The 23,782-nt window shown below is 39.0% G+C and overlaps 1 protein-coding gene across 2 annotated transcripts in view; it reads left to right on the top strand.

Annotated features, from left to right (window-relative positions):
- The window catches only part of LOC124158652, a 911,695-nt gene that overhangs the window by 866,269 nt on the left and 21,644 nt on the right, over nucleotides 1-23,782 (top strand). Inside the window, exons 6-9 of one of the 2 annotated variants that reach the window (XM_046533859.1) lie at nucleotides 1,220-1,512; nucleotides 4,983-5,117; nucleotides 8,549-8,892; nucleotides 20,873-20,938. In XM_046533859.1, coding sequence (XP_046389815.1) covers nucleotides 1,220-1,512; nucleotides 4,983-5,117; nucleotides 8,549-8,892; nucleotides 20,873-20,938 — 838 coding nt within the window. The remainder of the gene's footprint in view (nucleotides 1-1,219; nucleotides 1,513-4,982; nucleotides 5,118-8,548; nucleotides 8,893-20,872; nucleotides 20,939-23,782) is intronic. The other variant, XM_046533860.1, reaches the window with a different exon arrangement.

The following is a 23,782-nucleotide window of genomic DNA, read 5'->3' as shown; positions in this document are numbered from 1 at the left end:
ATTGGATTGTTTTTCAACCAAGTCACAAAATTTTAAGCATTATTGTGATTTACACGGATGTCTCCTTGTAATCGTTAGTAAGTTATTTATTTATATGTTTTCACTTCATTTTATTTTTATGACTCGTCCTCTCTTAAAAATATGCTTTGTTCCTTGCTCGGTAACCTTCCGCAACGCATGATTATTCTATTGCTACCTCAACACGAAATAAATTTTCACAGTATTGACTAAATTCGTGTAATTTACCACTTTGGTAATCTGATGAAAATCTTCATGGGAATTTGTGGTTAAAAAGAATCAGAAATCAGATTATACGTGATCGTATATAAAAATCAGACCCTGAAGGAAATTTTAATCAACTAACTTATTTAGGATTCCACATCTTAGACCTTGAATTTTTTAATATAATGGTTACAACGCACACGGGTCTTATGCTATTTTATATATTCAATTTCAAGAATATTTTTTCAAGCTTAATTTGAATTAATTTTATTTTTATATTGTATACGGAGTGCTTTTAAACATTAGGTTTTGATTTATATTGTACAATAGAAATGATATTTGATTTTCTTTCTATTTCAAATATTTTTGAGGTACCTTAAATTCGTATAAATTACTGTTTATAAGTAATTTACTTATTTTTGTTGCCTAAGATTAGATTTTTGTGTATGAGGATGAGGATCACCCAGAAAAACTCAGCAGCAGCAACTCAACAAGCGTACTATAGCATCTAGAACATTACTGACCAACAATATGCCACAGCCGTTCACTTGACATAACTGTGCCTGAGGCTCACTGTATGCATGCAGTTTACTATTTCTATTTATTGTAATAAATCAATGTAATTTCCGTTGCCTTGTAAAACTTAATTGTTGCATTTAATCCAAACATCTCTCTCACCTATTAAACTGCGCAAAATATGGTTCTACTAAGCTGTTATAGTGATCAGTGATGTACCACAGCCGTTCACTCGGCATGATTGTGGGTGAGACTCACTAAATTCATGTTGTTTGTTATTTCTACTGAGTGTATTAAAGTATAAGTATTGTGTTGCAAATTGCTGAGTTATTAAATCCAATCTCAACATTAATCTTGTGGACTGCGCGCAGTGTGTTTCACCTCATTTGTGATAATGACCAGTGATATGGCACAGCCGGTCACTTCATCATGGTGTGTGTTATGATGGCTAATCTCGCTTCTCTCCTCCCCTCTGCCACAGTTACTACGCGTCCGCTGCCTTCCCAGCCGGTCCGCCCCCGCGGTTAGTGCCTCCGCTCAAGCGGCCCCGTCTCATGGTGCCACCTCCGGGGCCGCCCCTCTCCGCCCCCGCCGCCCCCCGGCCCCTGCCCACGCTCTCGGCCGCAGCCAAGCTGACGGCGTCCGCCCTGGCCGCCGCGGCCGCCGCCGCAGCCGCCAACAGCGTCGCCAACGCCGCCAGCGCCACCGGTGGGCAACACCAACCCAAGGGCACGACCACCGTCTCCGCGCCCATGCACCAACTCAAGTCATACAGTGAGTACGAACAAAGGAGGGTGGTGATGGATGGATAAGAGGAGGGACCATTGTGCCGCTTGTACCAATATTTTCGTCCGCAAGAGGGGTGTGAAAGAGCATATCAGTCGAGTATTGGCCTTCATTTTGTATTTTTTCATATCGTATTTTTGCAGATTTCTCGATATTTTTAAATAAAATATATCTTCATATGATTTACAGAAGCGGGCGAGATGTAGTGGAATGATATCCTGATTTAAAGAAAATAAAGTATTGCAATTTTCCACAAATTTAATTACTAGGTAAGAATTGTACTTAAGAATGAGTTGACGGTTGAAACGCGTCGTACATTATAAAATAAATTTGTGAAAATCTTTCTTATATCAAAGTAAAATATATCATTTTCGTAATTTTGGAGAGGTTAAAAGTAAAATAAATCATTGATTTTATTGATTATCAAATCTACTAATTTCGTAGTTACTTTGTGGAACGAAGTAATACCTACAGTTAACTATCAAACTGTTTTATGCTATGGACTGGTTTTGGCATATTTTTATTTCGCCATTTTCAAGGCAAATAGGCTGAAAATCATCGCTAAATGACAGGTAGAAGGAAAGAATGGCAGAGGTAGGCCATGGATGAGATGCATGATGTGATGTAGGTAATGAAAGATGCAAAGAAAAATAATTATTTAGCTGTTATACGATTACCTGAGAAAAGAATCGAGTGGAGACCTGCGCCAAACGAATCTAAAAATTTATCACAGTTGATGATGAAGATTTATATAATTAAAAATAAATGCAATAATTGTTGCAATAATTTCCCCGCCTTTCCGCTGATCACTCTGTTTGTATTGAAAATGACGCATTGTTCGCTGAAACTAGCCGACACGAATAAGCAGCGCGTGAAACCGTACCTTTTGGTATTTACTAAGAGTTGAGTGTTTGCTTTTCTTATAAAATATTGCTCTATAACATTTACTAGTTTTGTCTCTAAGATGGGCAAATAAATAAAACGTCAGGGTATAATGATTGATTTCCTTTTTTTTAAGACATATCTTAAGATGACCACAAATATAAAATTATATTTTAATAATTAAAATTATATTTTATTTATTAAAATATATAAATATTATATGAAGTTAGGAAGCAATTTATTAGGACTTAACACTTGGAGCATACTTTTTACGGCAGTGAGGCATGGGCGATGACAGCAGCGGAGAAATCAAGCTTTTTAGCAACCAAAATGTGGTTTTGTATAAGAATGTTGGGGACCAAATGGATAGATAGTGTGAGAGATGTGGTAGTTCTCAAATGGGTCTGTAAAAATAGAAGTCTTTTGAAAAACTTTGGTAGCAGACGGGACAACTTGATTTGCCACACCGTGAGACACGATGATCAATGAAAATTAGCGTTGAATGGCAGGTGTAAGGGAAGAACGACAAGAGGTAGCCCATGGATGAGATGCATATAACAGATGGTCAAGGATCTAATGCAGAAGAATTATAAAGGTGTTCTGTAATCTGAGAGGGGAATTGAGTGGAGACCTACCTCAAACCAATCTAAGGATTAATGACCGATGGTCTATATAATTAAAAAGGCATATTTGCATATCCAAAGAGAAGGTTTTTATACTTCGATGTATGTAGTCTTTCGGGCCCCAGTGGGGCCCTCCTAGCTGTTTATGCTAAGTATTGGGTTTGGTGCAGTGTTTCTATCAATGTCAGCGCATCTGAAAATGCAGTCGTCGTAGGAAAAATGCTTTCTTTATCTTTCGAAATCGGCTTTCAAAATTGTTTTTACAATCATAATTTTATAGCATTTAAAATTAATTATGTACCATTAAATATTTATTTCGGTCCGTAAATCCAGTTTCATGAGATACAGGTATTATAGGTTTTGAGAGAAATATTTTTAATATCGGAGTGAATATTCAATTTTTCAATCTGTTTTTTCAGTCGTGTATCAGCAGTGTATTCTCTACCGGTTTTTTTTCCGGTGCTTTGTAATTGAGAATAATAAAACATATTTTCAACCCTTTGTCAGGAATGATATCTCTCTAACTAATGATACCAGAAATTTTAGTGGTCATAAAATCTATTCATCTTTTGTAAAGGACAAAGTTTTATTAATTATAGCGATTTTGACCAATATAATCATCCAATATCTTCGAAAAACCATGTTTTTATGGTAATGGAATTCTATTTACACAGCTCTCCTTTATATTGTTGTGATTCATTTAATAATAAAATTTACAAATACCGCAGAGTTATATTGACAAGTGCTATGAATAGTGATGCATTATTTTTTCACGAATTCAGTCTGCGTCTATATTTCAAACCACATTTTTATTCATTAAAAATGTTTTCGATGTGTATTTTTTAATGTGAAAGGTAGTTACATCACTTCGTGCCTGGCACTCCATACGTTTATATTGTGTCCTTAACATTACTTTAAGGATGATTACGATATATTTAAAATGTGTTCCTATTCCGCACGCTTTTTATGGAGTCGGGAATTGCTGGGAAATGTGCGAGGGTACGTCAGTTTTTGCAGAACCCCTATAAACTGTTTCCCATGAACGATTTTTCGCAGCATTAGCTTCCTTATGACCTTGCCATAATACGATAGAAAGACGGGTTGACGGCAGACACTTTTTCATCGCCCTCCGTCCTACTTATGCCGTGGGTGACACTTTCTCGGCAACCATAAAGAACGCCTATAACGCAAGCGCTGATACGATGTGAACTAATGAGATAGGCGTATAACTTCCAGCCATTATCCAGACACGCGGATGCAGCTTTGATATTTATTCAACGCGCGTTGAACACACTCGGGGCGTCAGAGAAATTCTAAACGTATGCAGCACATCGCTTTTAATCCCGTCTTGAGATACCTTTTCATGATCTTGAACGGCGAATTTAATCTCATCATATGCCCTCCCGGGTGTTGCTCGAAATCTTTGATGGAGAAATTTTGACGCCCTTCCCAAAGCATTTCGTATTTATGGATTGGAAACTCTTGGATTGAAAACCAATAGTCCCTTAATATCATTTCTACAATGAGAATAGTTATTCAGGTAATGAAATACAGCTTAGACAACCACAGTATTTGCAATTACATTCTATTTTTTATTATTAATGCATTTAAAACTCTTTCATTGTAAATATAGTGCCCTTAATGTCGTTTATACAAAGAAAATAATCATTTGAACAACTAAAAACAGCGAAGACGGCTACAGTTTTCCCAATTAAATTCTTTGTTTTATTTCTTGTATTCCAAGAGTTATTTACTCGCACTAACTTAGTTTTTCATGACTCTTTTAATCAATAATTTATTTGATCTTAGTGTTACTCTCATGACATAAATCGCAACTAAATTTCCTGAATTCGGATGTAAAATTTATTTGGATGATATTTTTTTTAGATAAAGATACAGATGCATTATACGTGTAGGTTAAATAATGTGCTTAATCTACTTTGAATTTTTCAGGCAACCCAGACATTCTTATATGTGGAAACTGCAGAGAGATGTTCACTGAGCTACAGGAGCTGTTGGACCACAAGAGGACGTACTGCAAGCTCAGGTTTACCTGCAAATGCCACACTCTCAACGGAGTGAAAAACAGTGAGTTCATAGACTGTAATGGGAACTGTGTCAAAGTATAATTTAATATTTGGTCCTTGCGATGTGGATGTGATTCCAGGAAGTTTGGAGCAACTTTGGAGGAGTCGTTATCACTTAGTAGCTTCAAGCTCCATTCCTTGAAACTTGAATGATGTATTTCTAATATTCTACTCGGTGTTTCGGTGTTGTAATTCAATCCATTTCTTAACTCTGAGCTCTTTTAATTTCCAAGAATTTGTTAATTTTGCTTCTAGTGTAAAAAATTTCGTTTTTTGTAATTGCGTTTACTCTGAAACTGTTATTATGAGCTGACGAAAATATTACTTCTCAGTGCCTTAAGTTTTTATTAAACCTGTAGTTTCGAGCAAAAATCATCTCATAATAAAATTCCTTATCATCTGAATTTTCTTTAAAGTTATATTTTAGATTATTATTTTATTTTATCTACTTCAAGGATCAAAAGTACATAAGTATATCTGATGAAAAAGATGTCGTGATTATTTTAAGACATTTATGGTCAAAGCCGTGGATTTCCTAAGACGATAGTCTCAAGTTATGACTTCCTTCGGTGATCTTTGAAGGCATATCGAGAACACATTTATTGTTCATAAGCGAAACCAGTTTTTCCCATTAGACTGCATTTAGCTGTACTTCTTTTAATAGTGGAACTTGTTTCTATAATTTATTGTTGGATTGATGACGCATTTGTGAGTTTTATATTTTTTCATGAAAAACAATGTTTTGTCAAAACGTTTGATGTAGGATCGCCATGAAACATATCGGGGATAGTGTATCAACTCTCTGAGATAACAGATTTATTTGATGTCCCATTTATTTATTTTATTAGTTCAAAGTTGGATAAAAACGTTTAAAAATAAAATTTCATCGAAAGATTACTCCTTGGTTTCATAAAATCTTTAAAAGTCTTTTTGACATGACCATTGTTTTTTGCAATGAAATAGCTCTCTTCTTGGCTCCAATGTTATCTTGAGAACACCGAATTATCAATGTTTAGAACATCCTGTTGATTCGGCCTCATCACTCCCCTCTGCAAAATACAGTATCAATATCAGAGTGCACAGAATCAACTTGCCGTCAGCGTTGAACAGCATCTGAACGCGATAAAATATTCTGAGGAGCTATCAATAAATTTAATGAACCAGAAGTATTTTTTTCTCTTCTATCTCCTCAGAATGTGACCACTTTTAATGATAAATATAAGTACGTATTAAATCTAAATAAAAAGCTGTTTTATCTCAGATAAAACTTTTAGACTCGGATATTGTTTTTAAATGGGGATATCATCCATGTCTACTGATTTTTTTTGTGATTCACTTTGCTTTGGTTTTTATTCATTTAATTTTTTTTTTTAATTATTGGTTTTTGTCAGGAAGTAATTGTAATATTGTGAAATCACGCCGACAGTATTTCTAGAAGCAATCATGAGGTTTTGGTGTCACTCAGAAAACTTAAATATTTAAGTAGTCGTTCATACTCCCTTGTTATTAACACCATTCAATGAATGGTCCATTCATGCGTCCACTCCATACTGGTCCAGTTACTCTAAAGGACGTTAAAGCCATACGGCAGAGTCCTCCAGGGGGCAGATATTTAATTTTCTTTGTGACTATATAAGACTTAGATACATGATTGTAGATTCAATGAAATGGCTTGGTCCTGAATCGATTCATCTAAAACATTTCTAACCATCTTTACCTTGAGTTCGTATCTTGTAATTAGTCTCTGCAGAAATTCTTTCTCACGGGTTTATAGGAGATAAAGAGTTACTGCATTACCGGAAACGACCCTCTCGTGTAGTGGCACTATCAAGAGCTAACGTAACTTTTTATGAAATATTCAGTTGCAATCTCTAATGCTGCGTAAACCATCTTATCCCCTGCAGCTAACTCCGTAAGGTAATAATATGCCCTCGTAGTTCAAGTGGTAGGACATATGGCGCTAATTCAAGGGATGTGGGTTACTTTCTCGGTCAAGGCAAATAAATTTTCCTCACTAAAATCTTTGCGCATTATCTGCGCTTGGGGATGACTCCGTAAGCTACTTCGCTGTATAGTCCGCATTTTTTTCCTTGAATAATCACTACAGTGAATGTCCTTCTGAGTTTTGAGTTTAGCCTTGGGACTGTGGTGCTATGCGCACAAGCATGCTGTCGTGCGACATTGTCTATCTGGCAGTATGAATCATCCCTCTATTTAGAGCCAGCTGTGCTCCTCAAAGTAAGAACATGCCCTCGTGGTTTAAGTGCTATAACACCTGGCGCAGTGGCGCAGATTCGGAAGGTCCGGGTTCCATTCCCGGTTAACGAATGTTATATTTTCTCAGTGAATTTTTCGCAAATTATGTTCCCTGCCGGCTATTCCCCTGAATAATCACAACAGTGAACGCCCTGCTAACTTTTGGCTTGAGCTTCGTGACTGTGGCGTTATGTGCACTGTCTTGTTGTATTGTATTTCTGCCATCATTAACCACTTTGTCATTCAAAGCCAAAAAAAACTCCGTATTAGGGATGGATTTGACACTGTTCGGAAGTATTCCGACTGATATTCATTTCCTCCGTTTATTCTGATTGGTTAGCAGGGAAATCGGCATATTTTTTGCTTGAAAATTGTCATTCCGACGAAGAAAAGAACCCTCGATTCGAGACGTGGGATTGAAACATTTGAAACGCAAAAAATTCCGATCGCATTGTAACGAATCGGCATCAACCGCTCTGAATGAAAACCGGAATGATTCCGATCTGTGCCCAGCATTCCTCTCTTGTTGAAGAAGATGCCATTTTTGTTAAAGTGTTAGAACACCTGGCGGAAATTCAGGAGAGCCGTGTTTGATTCTCGGTTAAGAAAATGTTTTTATAAGTGGGAGTTTCGCTCATTTTTACATCTCTAGGTAAACTATAAAACCCACCTCCGACCAATGACTGATTGGCTCACTCACTCATACAAATGTTTGGGTTAAACGGGACGATATTTGACAAAAAGTCATAAAATCTACCCCCTCTAAAATCCTCTGGAACTTTAGGAAAAACTGTTGAAAGACTAAATTTTCTAACTAGTGCAGTCTTGTCAATTGCCTCAATGCCAATTTGCGGGTATAAAAATCGATTTTTCAAAAATGTCATCTTTCGAAACTAGATCACGTGACACTTTGAGAAACGAATTTTAAGACCGATCACCTTTACGTAACTTTGGCCAAATCGTGCAATTTTCCTATTTTTTAAATTATTTTCTCAAAAACTGAGGGATATACGTAGTGGCTTTATAAGTAGAGAGTGATCCGAAAACGCGGTAGGCCTTTCTGAGGGGGACTGGGGTGGTAGAGTCCCCCCAGCGAGCGAAGGCAAGCTATTATAATATGATCAAAGGTTCATTGAGTGTGTGGTGACACGTGAATGTCCTCTGGTGTGTCCGCAGAGGGCTCCGACCACGGCAATGAGTCCGGGGCCGCGCTGCTGTGCGTGCTCTGCAAGGACTCCTTCTCGAGCGCCTGGGACTTGATGGTGCACGTGCAGGCGGCGCACATGCTCAACATCTACGAGCTGGGCGTGCCCAAGAGGCGAACCTCGTCGGCGTCGTCCGCAGCCTCCGGGTCCACGGTTGCCGTGACGGGCGGCGGGACGAACGGGGGCGGAGGGGGCCCCGAGGAGAGGGTGGAGGACGACATGGAGGCGGAGAACGGCAACGGACTGTGCGGCGGACACGATGATGACCCCAAGGCTGAAGAAGTGGGCAGGAGGAATGGGGGAGACGTCAAGGAGGTGAGTTTTTAAACGGAGTAGAGGGAAATATTGAAATTAGTTTCGCCGTTTACGGCCAGATTTGTTTATTTGTAAACGCCACTGTTGTTTTTCATAAGAGTATTGGTCATCCCCTACTCGTTTTAATATTAATCTTCAAATGTTTTGGACAAATACCTTACATTTTTCCATTAATTTCCTCTTATATAAATCTGACAATGTAGACACAATATCTTCTTAGATATAAACAAATTACATCACAAACGTATTCTTCTAAACACATAAATTTGAATCCTCGCAGAAAACTAAACATCAATCGTAACCGATGTCACATGATTGCAAATCCTTAAAGCAAGTAACTAGAGTCGGTCAAATTGGTTTTCAAATCCTCAGAATTGTTTATTTTTTAAACACCACTCCTGTTTTTAATTAGAGGACGTATCATTCCCTACTCGTCCCCATGAAACATTTCATTGAGAGCAGGCAATGGCCAACACCGGGTTTCCACCGCCTATAACTTCCTACCTTTCCCAAATGTCACAGGTGGCCTCAGCTGTGAGTCACCCCCTTCAAACGCCATCCCATGCCAATAAAAAAGGAATGACTGTTTGAAATTCAAGGAAGTGCTTCCTTATGAATCAGCTTATCCTTACCAATGATTAGTGTAGCTTTAGTGCTTTACTAATCTATTGCCTCATTTTTCTAATTTATTTTTGGTCACTTATAGAATCACTTGGAAAAGAAGCGTGTTTACGTTCTTAAATGTTTGTTACAAAATTATAAATACTGCCCCGCAATATAAGTCACAGGGAGAGGAAATATAATTTCACCTAGAAACAGAGAAATAGAACTGAATCGTCAAATATAAGAGTAAAATTCTGGTACACGTTTATAGGTGTAATAACTGCTCTACTCTCCGGATCTGTTGGCCTCTGCATTAGTGTTTCCAATTGTGATTAAACCACAAACTTTTGTATTTTAGTTTATCTTTAAATGACTGATTGTGAGTTCGATATACGCTTGGAGCAATTAAAGTAATTGCTATAAAGCTATAGGTGAGAGTATCATCTTGAATTTTTCAGGGCATTAATTTTCGATCTTTGCCAGAATTTGCCCGTAAGTTGAAAATTTAACCTCAGTATTTTCTAAGATGGAGAATTTTCATTTTTAGGCAGAAGTATACGATAAAAAGGGCTAACTCTCTATGTTCGGAGACCTACAAGATGATAGCTTAAGTTTCCAACCAGGGTTACGTCACGCAAGGTCGCGAAAAATGGTAAAATACGAGATATAGAGCGCCATCGATGCGCCCACTGTAAGGTATACAGCCGCGAATTCAGAATTCAAAAGAAACAATTTTCGCCGCATTTGTTATTAAAAAGAGTTTTGACATCATATTCGTCATCCATTGGCCTTAAACAATTAGTAGTATGGTGAACATCATGTGGATTATTCAATCCTTAAATCTTTGAGTTCAAACTTTTCTCCAGTCACATGAGCCGTCCTTAGGGCCATTTTGGTCACCTTAGGGCCAGGCCAGCATCAGCTTCTGCAATTAAACGTATATGAGAATTAATTTTATTATTACTAAAATAGTATATTGACATGCCATAACATTTTGATCGTGATTATCATGACATCATGCACTTCATCAGTTGTTTTTATGAAATCCACAAACATAATCCAGCTTAAATATACGTTTGAAGCCTAAAATTCCATTACGGCAGAAGTCCGCTTGGTAAGAACATGGAATAAACAATTTTATGCATAGATTTAGAGCAACAAGAGGTGATGGTATTTTTAATGCAGATATATTACGTGTAGTAACGTGTCATTTCATGTCAAAATGAAGAATTGAGATATTTTGTATCCTTTTATATGAGGTTTTTTGTCTCAATATATAACTATGCCTGTATTACTGATGGACTTGTACTGCCTTATCCATCGTTTTGAGCAAAAAGTTAACCGCCTGAAACAGCCGGACGAAATTGGCAGTGAATCATTGTTTTATAGTTGAAATAATATTATTGTATAATGGCTGGACCAAAATCATCACACATAGCATTTTAAGATGAACTGCAAGAATATCTAAAAGGTTTTGGTGAAGTGAACTTAATTCTTGTGTTATTAGATCAGAATTATCTGCGATCCAATATTTTGACGGCGAGTTGGTATTCTGCGATTTTTTCGTTTTTCTGTAGTGGGACCGATGGGAAAGGCCCGGGAGTTATCGTCATTTTTTACCTTCTTTGCATTTATGCAAATTCACTAAATGGTGCTAACTACGCTCATTTTCGATGATGTTCCTCTCTGCAGTACCTCTTAGGACTTGGGGCTAACTTTGGTGGGTGATTCTACCACAGATTCCATAGCTACGAGTTATCGTCTGAAATATATGCAGGTTTTATACCCTCCGAAGACGGTCCCCAACGTATTCTACGACCTAATACTTAATTTATCCGAGGAAAATGACTTACGACTTTACTAGCAATAAAAAAATTTCTAAACCTACACCTTTGGAAAAGCATAGCTATTTTTTATTGTAATCGTGGCATAAAAGTAAATATTTTTCATACTATCTAACTTTTTCTTGCTAGTAATCTAATTGTGACGTCATTATCTTAATCAGTGACAAAAGTGGACGAAAAAATTAAATCCTCATGAAAGAGAAAGTAGTAATGACTCTATCTACTTCCCATAGTGTTAATTGTACATCTTTCCCATTCTATGGTTTAACCACTAAGCAAGACCTCAGTTTTAGGTCTCAGTTCTATGAAAATCCCCATCTTCGCTCTGGCCAGTATTTGGAATACAATCCTATGCATTCACATTCAAAGGGATGGCAAGTAACACGAAATACTCCCGTAGAGTTTATGGCTTTCACTACACATATTTCCCACCTGCTAAGAGCCTATTATCTGTCATATATTTCAGCGTCCGAAAAAATACTTTTAGAATAATGTATTTACCACTCCACCACACTCGTGACATTTCTTTTAAACTGGAATTTAGGTTCATGGGTTTCTCAAATACAATTTATAGGAATTGGCAAAGGACCATGATCTATGGTATTCGCGGACCTTTTATTAAAATTCGCTTTCTGAAACTAGTTGGTAGTCAAATGCGGGCGCACGAGTAGATGAAAATAATTTTTCAGGCTCTCGTAGTTTGTTTACTTAAGTGAAACCTAAAATAGTAAAAGAAAACAGTAAATGATCAATTAATAGTAAAAATTACAAAAAAAAGTGCAATTCTGTATTTCTCTCTATAATTACGCCATACTTTTTTACTACTGGTGCAAGGGCTATTATCACATTTGGCGATGCTATTCTTCACTCCTCCAAACTTCAGCAAAGCTTCATGGTTTGCACTAATGATTTGTATTATGAAATGCCTTGAAAAAAGATTGGTCCGCACATCCACTGGGATAGGAATTTTGATGTGAATAAAAATTCACAGGTTTTCTCGGTAAATGCTGATGATTAATTTGTTACCTATCAGCCGGAAGTGTTGTGATCTCTCGTGAAAACTCGAGAAAACTGCAATGTCACAATTGAAGTCATTATTTCCATTGTGGCCTTAGTAAAATTAGGTGAAATATGTGAATAATAGTTTGAAAAAATATCCTTGGGACTAACAAAGGCGTAGCTTCCTTTTTTTTCTCTCTAGATATTTATCAAATAAAGTAATCTATCAATATATAGGCTAAATTTGATGTGGTGGCTTTGTTAGCCTTGAAAAGCCTTGCTAACTTTAAACTTAAATAGGAGAAAATCACTTTATGTCCCTCTTCCTAAATTCATGAAAATAATTACTCATACCGACCCTAAACTGAAGTATATTCACTCTATAAGGCACTACGGGAGGCCAAGTGATTTTTAATGTGTTGATATCTCCCTTCCACTTCCGATTTATGTTAATGACGTGAGATTTTAGATGTGAGTGTTAAACTATTTTGTTGCTTTGGTGATTTTCATTTAACTTGAATGTGAGAAGATGACCTACACTCCTTTTCTCAAGTTCATGAAAATAATTACGCTCTTTCCCCGCCCTTAACTTGATGCACCGATGATAAATGGCCATCACTTCTATATCTGTTTCTTTTTATTTCTCATCTTTCTGTTCTATATCTGTTTTTTTATTAGTCATCTTTCTGTTTCATTTAGTTGCCTTCGTTATTAATTAATATTTTATGTTGAGTTGTCGCCTTGGTGACGGAGGAAAAAAAAACAAAATATTGTTGTGCTAGAAGCCATAATGAGTAGTTAAGAATAAAGGAAAACCATGGTTTCAAGTTATACTGAAGTTTTCACAATCATTTTGATACTTTACCTTAAGTATACGAACGCGAGGAGGCACTGTGTAAGACCAAGTGATTTTTTTTCATTTCATTTTAATCCGAGAATCGTCCCAATTAGCACCCGGAATATGGGTCACCCCCTCCTTTCGTCGCGACGTCGCGCAGTTCCTCCGGGAACGCGAAACCTTCGCTTCGGTGCCATCTTCCGGTGGCGTACCTAACACAAGCAATCAACGGTTGCACTCTGGGACAATTAGCGGCTAATTGTGCCCACGGCGCGACGGCGTCGCATTCTCGTCGCGGATGCATCGCAAAGCTTTAAGGGAAGCGCTTATAATATGTTCCTACACCAACCCCGCTCCCAGTGGTGGTGGTAGTGTTGGTGTGCCAAGAGTAGAGGGGATAGAGGAATCTTTATACGCCAAGGAGGCGCCAAATGGTTTCCGAAGCTAATAAATTTGGGAGGGTGGGGCTTCGCAGTCTGTAATGTTGGACGGCGGCGGAATAATGATTGATGAGGGAAAAACTGAGCTAGAAAGAAGAGTGAGTCGCGGTGGAAGGGGAAGTGGTGGAGGGAGGGGCTGGGGATGTATATGTATGGCTTAGGGTGAATGGGATGGGGGAAAGGAGGAAGGATAGGGGAGTGGATGATGATGAGGGGGAATCCGGCGGGAGGAACATGTAAGAGGAGCGTATGGAAGAGGGGAGTTAACACGGTCGTTTGGCGGGAGGTAAGTAATGGGAAAATGAGGCGAATCAGGGAGGAGAGGAGAGCGCCGAGGATATGACGGGATGACGGCGAACAGAGCGAGGCAGGCCCTCATGCCTTTAGTTGAAAAGGCATTATGGACGGGAATCCTGTGTCGTAATCAATGAATGAGAGCTTCTTCAAGGCAGAGTAGGACGGAGATTCTCTTCCAGGCCGCACAGTGGCCTGAAATCAAGAAAAGTGCACAAAAGTATAAGATGGCGTTTTTCTAGGTAGGCACCGAAAGCAAATCAGTATCGCTCAAAACTGGTAAGCGATCAATGGACGCTATGTCAATAACTAATTAAATTTACTGTTTTCTATATACATGCAAACAAGGCGTGCAATCATGACAACTCTTTCTAAGGAACGGAAGTTTTCGGTTATCTTCGGCGAGCCAACATATTATGCTGCAGTCTTCCGTGACGCGATGTAGCGTCCTACATTGACTTTTCTTGGCTCAAGAAAAGTCAACCGACGCGACATATACCCGAAAGATGGCCGCTGAATCTTACGTGTGCCTTCTGACGCTATGGAAATATTTACATGGGATAAAAAAAGGAGATTGCTCCACATAATGTAGTTTCAGAGATTTTTAACTGAGTTTGGATGCCCATGAGTTACAAACTGGCGGACCAATTGAGCCAAAGTGGGCTAATCTTACGCGATTTTTAAAATTAAATGGAACAATATCCACGCATCCTACCTTGAAAAAGAGGATTTTCTGTTTCCTATACAATTTATGTGTAACAGTTTTTTTTTACTATGTTACGTAATTTTTCAGTGAAAATTCATCGTACACTATTTTCAGGCTTGGAAAAATTAATTTTAAGTGGTCTCGTATTTTGTTGGCAAGCGATAGTATGTAAATGATGTGGAGGATTGTTATGAAGTCTTTAGGGAATATCAGACAAGGATAAGAGCGGTAAGGTGGTGAGTTTAAAAGTGAAATAAATTTTTAAAAAACTAAGGAAATTATATTGTATTTTGCCCTCAAATATACCTACATTTTCGGCCATCCTTATAATTTCCAATTTCCTATCTTATGGGCTATACTCCTATTTGCTAGATAACTAGATAACTTGATATACCGACGTATAAGGAAAGTTTTCATCACCAATTTTATAAACTTTATTTTGCTGTTCTACTTCAGTTACCTTTACTCAGGTCTGAATTAATTTTAAATTGCTGCACAATTTTGTTCTATTTATTTGGAAAAATCTCATGCGTAGGATACATCAAATAATTAATCTATTTCTCCAAAACTTTGTACTTTCTCTACTTATCAGAATTAATAATGGGTAATTGGCCCTAAAGTGGATGAGATGTAAGGTGGTACAACTGATTTAGCACATTTTGGAACTGACCGCCACTATTGTGAGACACTGCCTTATTTTTGAAATGTAAGAGAGAATTTTATGGGACAACCAAGAAAAATGAACGATAAAATTCCATGTTCAGCCATTTAAAGCTCTAGAACTGGCTAGAGCGTTAGACATTGTCCTCTTTAAACCCAAGCACCGCACAATTAGTTCGAGCCATAGTTGTCGCATTTCGTTATTCCATTTAAGTTGAGGCAAAACTGCTTTCCGAGCTTTAGGAGGCAACCCTTAGTGAAGAGAAGCTACATAATGGATATATTTACCGCAACCGCGTTCTCATCACATCTAAAATTAACGAGCGAGTCCTTTCCCGAGATTTTTACGCCACTAAAAAGTACACCTACTGGCTGCCGTGACAAATAAAAAGAAAACTCTCCTGCACAAACACTTCAACACTCCTTCATTCCAAGGGGCGCCAAACGTCCACCGTACGGCGTCCGGCGGAGGACCCAATAAATTGTAGCTAATTATGTTCCGGCAAAGTTTTTTTTTACGGCTCATTAACTCCGTCGGAAACCACCTCGTTATATAGTTCGTCGCGCGATGTGCACCATCGGGTCCCTCTCTTTATGAGTGGGCCTTGCGGTCGTGGGCACAGTTCACGAGGGTCATTCGACGTAGGGTTGGGCACATAATAACTCGACGAAATGATGTAAGGCGGAGGAGGACGTGAACACGAGAGGATGGATAGCCGTGCGAGCGCGTTTTCATCCCGCCCTTCCCTTCTCCCATCATCTTCTAGTGGGCGAGTTTGTGGAGCGTTTTAACGGAAGGGTTGACCGGGAGTAGGAGAGAGAGAGAGGGACCTCTCAAGTGGACCTCGTCTCTGAGGAGGGAGGGAGCACGCGGGCGCAGAGAGGGTCGCTTCCGAAAAAAGGGAGGGAGAAAATTGTATTTTTTCCAAAAGCATGTGGCAATGTTTCAAAACCTATGGAATATTCACATTTATAACCGCAAATGGGTAAAGTGCCCACCAAAAAAGTATCTGGGCTAAATTGGAGTGAATTTTTGCAATCATTACTCTTATCAATAACATACACTTTGATACTTCCACAAAATGTTTATAAAAATTTCTATGACCGGTTTCGGCTAATACTCCATTGTCAAATACAGAAAATATTTGATAATGGAGTGGTTTTTTATTATTTTTTCATTGCCTAAATCGAAAGATTATTACTCCTGGAGTACGCATTTCACGCTCTTAGATTTTCGAATGACGATATCTATTTTTCGCGATTAAATGAAAAGTGAAAATTTTCAAGCGCGCGAAAACGCGGCGGCTAAGTAGGAATGATGGGAAAAAGTCCGTGTGACGTATTTCTGGTTCCCGCTGCCGCCCTTTGAGGTGACCTTGAGACGAGGCTTGAGCGCTGATACGACGCAGGGTGCTAGCAGCTAGCTGAGTACCCTGCTAGCAGGTAGCACTTGGGTTAAATATGGATTATTAATACCAAATCAAACGAAGGAAACTTTCCGACCTTAAACAATTTTAATAAGTGATTATTAAGAGATGTTTCCCTGAGCTCTGTGACTCATGCATGCATTGGTAATCTCAGACGATGTAAAACTCCTATCCTCTCGTGTAGAAACTAGGTCCCTGTGACGTCACGTGGAGTGGAATCGCATGGGCGCCAATCTGGCCTTTTCCAAATTAGGTTAAAATTGACCATTGTCATTCGTTTAAACTGGTATTTCTATAACCAAATAATTTGTATACTATGAAAACCGTAATGGTGGGTAACGAATAGCAATCAATGCATTTCGTTTTCTTTGATGAAGGAAACTACCCTATTGTGTAATTGCCGAAACCGGTCATAGACATTTTTTTACATATTTTGTGGAAGAAACAAAGTGTATGTTATTGATAATATGGAGCCGGATCTATGAGGGGGGCTAAGGGAGCCCTTCTCTTGGGTATCCAATTTACACTGAATAGAATGGTAATTTTTTCCGACCCCCACTTAGACCCTATCACTTGTCCCTATCCTGCATCCGCCACTGCTTCCACCACGTCCAAGCTTCGAGTTTGGATTTAATCATTATTTATTTACGGGGGAAAATTGCATTTAAAAAAGGAACTAGTTGCAATCGCAAGCGCAGTAACAGGTACTTTTCATGAATGTTTTTGAAAATGTCCTTCTTGGGGTAGTGTATAAGAATGTTTTTGTGTGTTGAAGTGAATTTTTTTGTCGGCTTTGGTGGCGGCGAGTACAGTCCTAGCCTACCAAACTGAAGATCGCGGGTGTGACTCCCACCTGGTTAGGTTACTCCTAATTAGGGCGTGGATGTTTGCAGTCGTTCATTGTTATTTGTTGTAACTGCCCGATGTAAAGGCCGAAGAGCCCTGTTTCAGGGTGATAAATATAATTTAATAAATTCTTTCGGTAAGTTTATCTCCACCATCAATTTCAGTTTTCCTACCAAACCTTACGTCGGTTAAAATCAACCACGGTTATTTTACGAACAAAAATATAATTTACATTCTACATTTCCACATTTTATCGCCTTTCACTTAAAAATCAACAATTTATCGCCATAATATGTGTTATCAATTTTATCCTTTCATTTTTACATGTTCTAACTCACTTTGAGCCGAGTTTTGTAAGAGGGCAAAAGGAAGGAAGGAAGTATTTGTAGGGAACGTTGAAATTTCCAGCATGTATTGGAGGAAGAGAGACAAGGATAAGGAGACTCGTGCAGTGTTTTTGAAGAATGATGCGACAGAGGTTGTGGTGATGACGATGGAGAAATGGGCGCTCTCTTTCTCTACAGCGGCGCGCATTCTAATACCATGAGATTCTACCATGTATCGTTTCATTATGATGTTAAAAATTTTCTGTAATCTTATTTATTTGCTTGTTTTAATTTGCATTTATCATCGCCGCCCCGAAATCATCGCACGTAATTTCTTTACAGCAGGGAATTCTAATAAACGACAACGTAGAAGGGTCATGAACACCAATGTCTTGGTAAGGGAAACCTAACCAGGCGAGACATGAACTCACGATCTTGGGTTCAGCAGGCGAGGTCTTCATTCCGCCCCCACCGAGGCTGGCTATACCCTGATACTTTACTTGATCGGTCTTTGTTCCGGCAAGTTATTGGTCATTATCAATTGCATTCTGTCTGTTAAAACATTTACATCTGTTAAATTATAATGAAATTTTAAAAAAATGCATATAATGTAGGAATTTGTGAGTATTCGAAAATTCGAGTCGAGTAATTTATTCTTGACTCAAGTGTTTCGAGTATCTTTATGAATGTCGAGTCGAGTAGTTACGGTTACAGAGCTGTCGAGGTCAGTAAGTTAAGAAATCTGCCGACAGAAAGTGCTATAATGGAATTCATTTGGAATGGAGAGGTTAATTCATTTCAATTGTGCTCATGGAACTGTTTAAGACACTTTAATTTTCATATATGCCCAAATTCTGACACAAGTGCCATTAACGTCTTTTCATTTTTATCCTTTTTACATCATTCCAAGCAAGCGTCACTGGTTAGCCAAAGACATAATTGTCAAATAACACTTGTATCAATTTTGCTGCCTCAAAATTTTTCATTTATACATTCGTGACCAAAAATAAAATTTAGATGGAAAATGTAAATTATTACTTGCAATAAAAAACACGCAGAGAAATATTTCACTTCTAAAGAAAGTTAAGAAAAGTGCGTTCCGGCACTGCTAATTTTGCCATGACGTCACTGGCTGCATCAGTGTTATTGAATGCATTTATTTTTGCATAAAATTCTTTTTCTAACCCACGTTAAGGCGAAGGGGTAAAAGGAAGGAAGGATTAGTGAGAAATGTTGAAATTTCCAACGTGGATAAGAGAAAGGGCGGCAAGTAGGAGACTCCTGCGAGGTTTTTGAAGGATGATGCGACGGTGGTGATGATGATGATGATGATGGGGAAGTGGGTGCTCTCTCTCCCCCTCTCTCTCTCTCCGCTGCGGCGCACAAGGGTGGATTTGCGTGGTCTCGTAGGGGGATATTTCTTTTCCGTCCGCACACAGCTCTCACCGTGGAGAGGTCGGACGTGAGTTGCCTTTGGCCATGTGCGCAGGGTAAAGAGTTACAAGAGCCGGGGTGGGAGCAGGAGGAGGATAGAGGTTCAGACTAACAAGCTCATTATTTCCGCAACTCTCTTCCCTTGCTTCTACTTCTCATCCCATACACCGTTCCTCCCAACCCCCTCAGTTTTCTCCCCATACCTCTTTCCACCCTCTTCTTCCCCTTTCTGCGTACCCTAGGGTCAGCCAGAAGAGCCGCCCGAGGGGGGGGAAGGAAGGGTAGTGCCGGCAAGGAAGGAGTTAGGCATACGTTGGGGTTGGGATGATGTCACCGCTGATGAAAGGGTGATATGAGGTCGGCCATATGCATTTTAAGGAAAGGATTGTGTGGCGAGAGTGAATTATTGCCCAATGGTGTTCCACCAGGATGGGTAGATTTTGATGTACTTATCTTCTGTGCGGGAACTTCCGTGCTGATTTACCACTCATCTTCAAAAGTAACTCGGTTTGAATCCACGTATTCTTAATAAACCGAAGCGAGTTTCAGCAACGATTTCCTTTCAAGAGTAATTGTGCCATTATCTCGTTGACAACACATCAAGTAGTTGAGGGTTGAAAAAGTAAGGGACTAATTGTTTAAGCAGAATGTGGTTAAATTTTGCGTCAGTCAGTGATATGCGTTTTATAGAAAGGAAAGTGGCATATAAATGTGAAGGATTGAAAGGCCAGCCAGAGCTTCTCTTCTTATTAGCCACATTCCAACTAGAGTTTTGCGGCCCAAATTAAGAGATTACGCATGAATTCAATTGCATATGTTCACAGGTTATCCTTTTGAATTACCCATCCAGGGGCGTAGCCAGGAATTAAGGATAGGGGGGTTTCAGGCGCAACTAATACTGGGGTGTTTAGGGATATGGCATACCTGCCAGGGTAAGCGGGAGGTGCGAGGGCCCTCCGCCAGAAAAAAAATAAGATAAATGGTTAAAAATGGTGAGTTTTACGGCCTTCTGAGGGATATTTTTATTAATACTTCCACTATTCTATAAGTAATATTGATCCAAATAAATAAAATAGATTAAACTTGAAACATTGTCGGAGCTGTGGGGGGGGGGGGGTGGGTTTATCCCCCAAACCCCCCTCGCTGCGCCATTGTACCCATCAGCAACGTAGATTCACTAATTTACTATGATTATGTATTAGTCTGCTTTAATGAGTAAATAAAAAAACTTAAGGGTGAAGAAATGTGGGGGATAGTAATTTATATGGGGGTCAGAAACTCTTTTAAAGGAGTTGCTTCCTGTAATCCCTTACGTCCGGCCAACAAGGATGGATTTTATGGGTCAGGACTCATTAAATATCTCGTATTTACCTCTTCTTTGCCCGTACTACGATGACCATTACCTCTCTATCCTCTATACTCAAAATTCATATCGATACCTACCATGCCTTTCAATCTGTTTTCCCTATTCCCCAAAACACATTTGCGTATTCTCTGTGCATTTTTGATACGTTTTTGTCGTTTTTCATACTGATTCTGTCACGCCTACTATCTTTCTTGCAGTCTGAGATGCCGTTAAGACTCTTCGATCCTCGAGCAGTCATTAACTGCAAATATACATCCATTGAGGTACTACATTTCTTAGAGTTTCCTAATGTCTAAAAAGCATGATATTTTGTCCTAACCGATTTTTATACCTCAATTTTTTTTGTTTCTCATCCCTAACACATTAAAAGAGCCAGCAGTTGCAGTGAATGTATGCTTCATCAAAACATAATTTGCATCAATTTCCACTAAAATTTCGTATTACTGAGTTACTTGTTCTGGCCAATGATGGACTAAGCGATATTCTTGCTTTTGCACATTTCTTATTGAACTTAAAAGACAACTTTCCAAACTCATTTTATTTTCAATACGGAAAATGTTTGTACTTCGATACGCATTAGCCATTTTACCCACGCATACTCTGTGATTTCCTTCTCGCACCACTACTCTACCCTAGGTTACGTCGACGTCCTTACCTATGGCTAATGTGTCATCCTCCCATGGAGTAATGCAAATCAGTAATATTACTCGAATTTTTCAAGCAGAAGTTTTGATTTTTTTCTCGTAAAAGAAGTAGCATTGCAGTCAAGGATGTATCCCTTCTAGGAATGAATGAGATATCCAGGATATTTCCAGAAAACTTGAAGCAGCAAAGGATACGTTCATTATATGGGAAAGAGGAGTTAGTATAAAGAAATCGTAATGACTCAAAATGCAACTGAAATAGTACACATTACTGTGGAGCTAATAAAAATGCATTGACTGCAGCGCTGCATGACGGCGTACCTCAAAGTTGTGGTAAAGAGACTGAATAAACATCGAACATTATTGATTATGAACATTTGAGTGCCTTGATCATTATTTTTTCTGGTATAACTTCTTCAGATTAACTGTGCATCACGAATGTAGTTTCGTAGTATTGACCCGGGAGACGCTGTTCCCTCATAAGACTTTGCCCAAATCATCAGTTTGGTTCTGTTTTTTTCCTCGTTTGCCATTGGGATGGCCTTTTTTGTTCCACTCGTTCTATCGGAAGAAAATTTGCTTCTCGTTATATCATTAGGTATAATGAGATTCTGGAGACATTTTCCGAAAAGCGAAACCTTTAAGTCCTCTTTGCCTGAATAAGATTTTCTTTCATCCTATTCCCTGGGACTTACGTACTCTTTACTTTATCTTTTGATGGAAAGTAATTTCCATGTATTAAGCGAGTGTTTAAAAAATACTTCAATCTTCATTCTTGATAATTGGGGAATTATTTCAATTTCAGTTCGGTGGTGGTAAATCGTTGCTGGTCAACCCTCCACATTCTACTCTTGAGATTTTTTTCCAGCTCACATTTTATTTCCGTAATGGTAGCTTAAATACATTCTTCGTCATCGTTTCAGTAAATTTAACCTAAATTAGATTATCTACGCCCTATTTCTTTGAACATTTTAACTTTTTTTTAAACTTTGCAATGGATTGCCTTCTTTAATTTTCGCCATAATGGACTCAGAAAATTCATGGTATATTTAAGTGAAAACTCGCTGAAAATACTTTCCTTGGCAGTGGCCTACAAATAAAAAATACTGATAATGTGTTTAAAATAGTTTATTTGTTAAATGGGATCAGCTTTTCAGAAAGGTCTCTCAAGCATTGAAGGGTATATTCCCTTCCTGGGTACGGCTGAATGGGAAATATTCCTTTACCGCTTTTGGATCTTCTACGATGCCCTTTTGGTGCCAAAGACATTATCGTCAGTCATATATCTGTTTAGAAAGTTGTAAATTATTTTAAATCAGCATTGAAGTTAACATTTCGCAGATTTTATGACGTAACTAAGCATTGAGGAATTGTGTTCCCTTGCTGAGACGCAGTCAAATTGGCAATATTTGATCATTGCTCTCGCTCGTGGGTCTTCCGGGTTCCCGTTTTCCCATCCCCCTTCCCGAGGGTGCCACAATAGCCGGGGGATCGTCCCCGCATGTGTTATTGAGAGCCCATTTGGTGCCACGAGAAGACGACACGTCGGAGACGCCGCGAACTGAGAGAGGAAATCCCTCCGGCGCTGAAGGAGCCACCACCCTTCGCCTCTGGGTGGGGGAGGAGCGAAGACGGGGAGAACTCCTCAATCCTTTCGAGAAGGATTCGCTCGTCGCCCGAGAGTAGTAACTGCATACTCGAGGTTTCCTCCTTCCCTTCGCCACTTGTGCGATAGGAGAACTCCCCGCACTGCGGAATGGGTTGCTTCCGAGAAAGTTCTCCATCCGTGGGCTGAGTGGGTGGGGAGAGGCGGAAGGGGTGGTGTGGAAGATTGTGTGTGGTGCAGCGCGCATAGCCCCGGGGTCTTCCTCTCAACCCTTCGCCGCAGTGTCAGGAGCTTGTGGATTCTCCTCCAACCAAATTTTAAATGGAGGAAGCCGCAAGAAGAAGAAGAACGAGGAGAGACGACGAAACGCCGCGGCGGTGCGCCGTAATTATGACATGAATATAGCATTTCACATTCGCAAAGTTTTCATGAAAACGTGACTCCTTGACCTGATCCCCAAAATAATCTGAACATCTTCAGTATCTAATCTTAATGGACCTGTAATATTTGTCTCTTGGATTGGTGGCCTGAGGCGTTGAAATTAGGTGAAGTTATCATTGAGAGAATAATAATTTTAATTTATTATTGAACTGTTACAATAACTTTAATTCCATTTATTTTTGTTGTTATTATTCCGAATCGTCAAATACCCTTAGTTATTTAAATTTTATTATAGTGACGGAAATTTGCTACAACTTTGTTAATTTTAATGAAACCCAAAGTAAAAGGCTCAGTAAGTGCTGTTTTCTGTGGTATAGGAATGTGAAAATTGAATAGGAATTTGGAAGTGCGGGGAAAAGTGGAGTAGGAGAGGAATCTTCTACAGGGCATGATGAGAAAACAAAGCCAGTACCTAC

This window comes from Ischnura elegans, chromosome 5, assembly GCF_921293095.1.
Source record: "Ischnura elegans chromosome 5, ioIscEleg1.1, whole genome shotgun sequence".
In the NCBI taxonomy this organism is placed as follows: Eukaryota; Metazoa; Arthropoda; class Insecta; order Odonata; family Coenagrionidae; genus Ischnura; species Ischnura elegans.
This window is presented reverse-complemented; position numbering and strand designations above follow the sequence as displayed.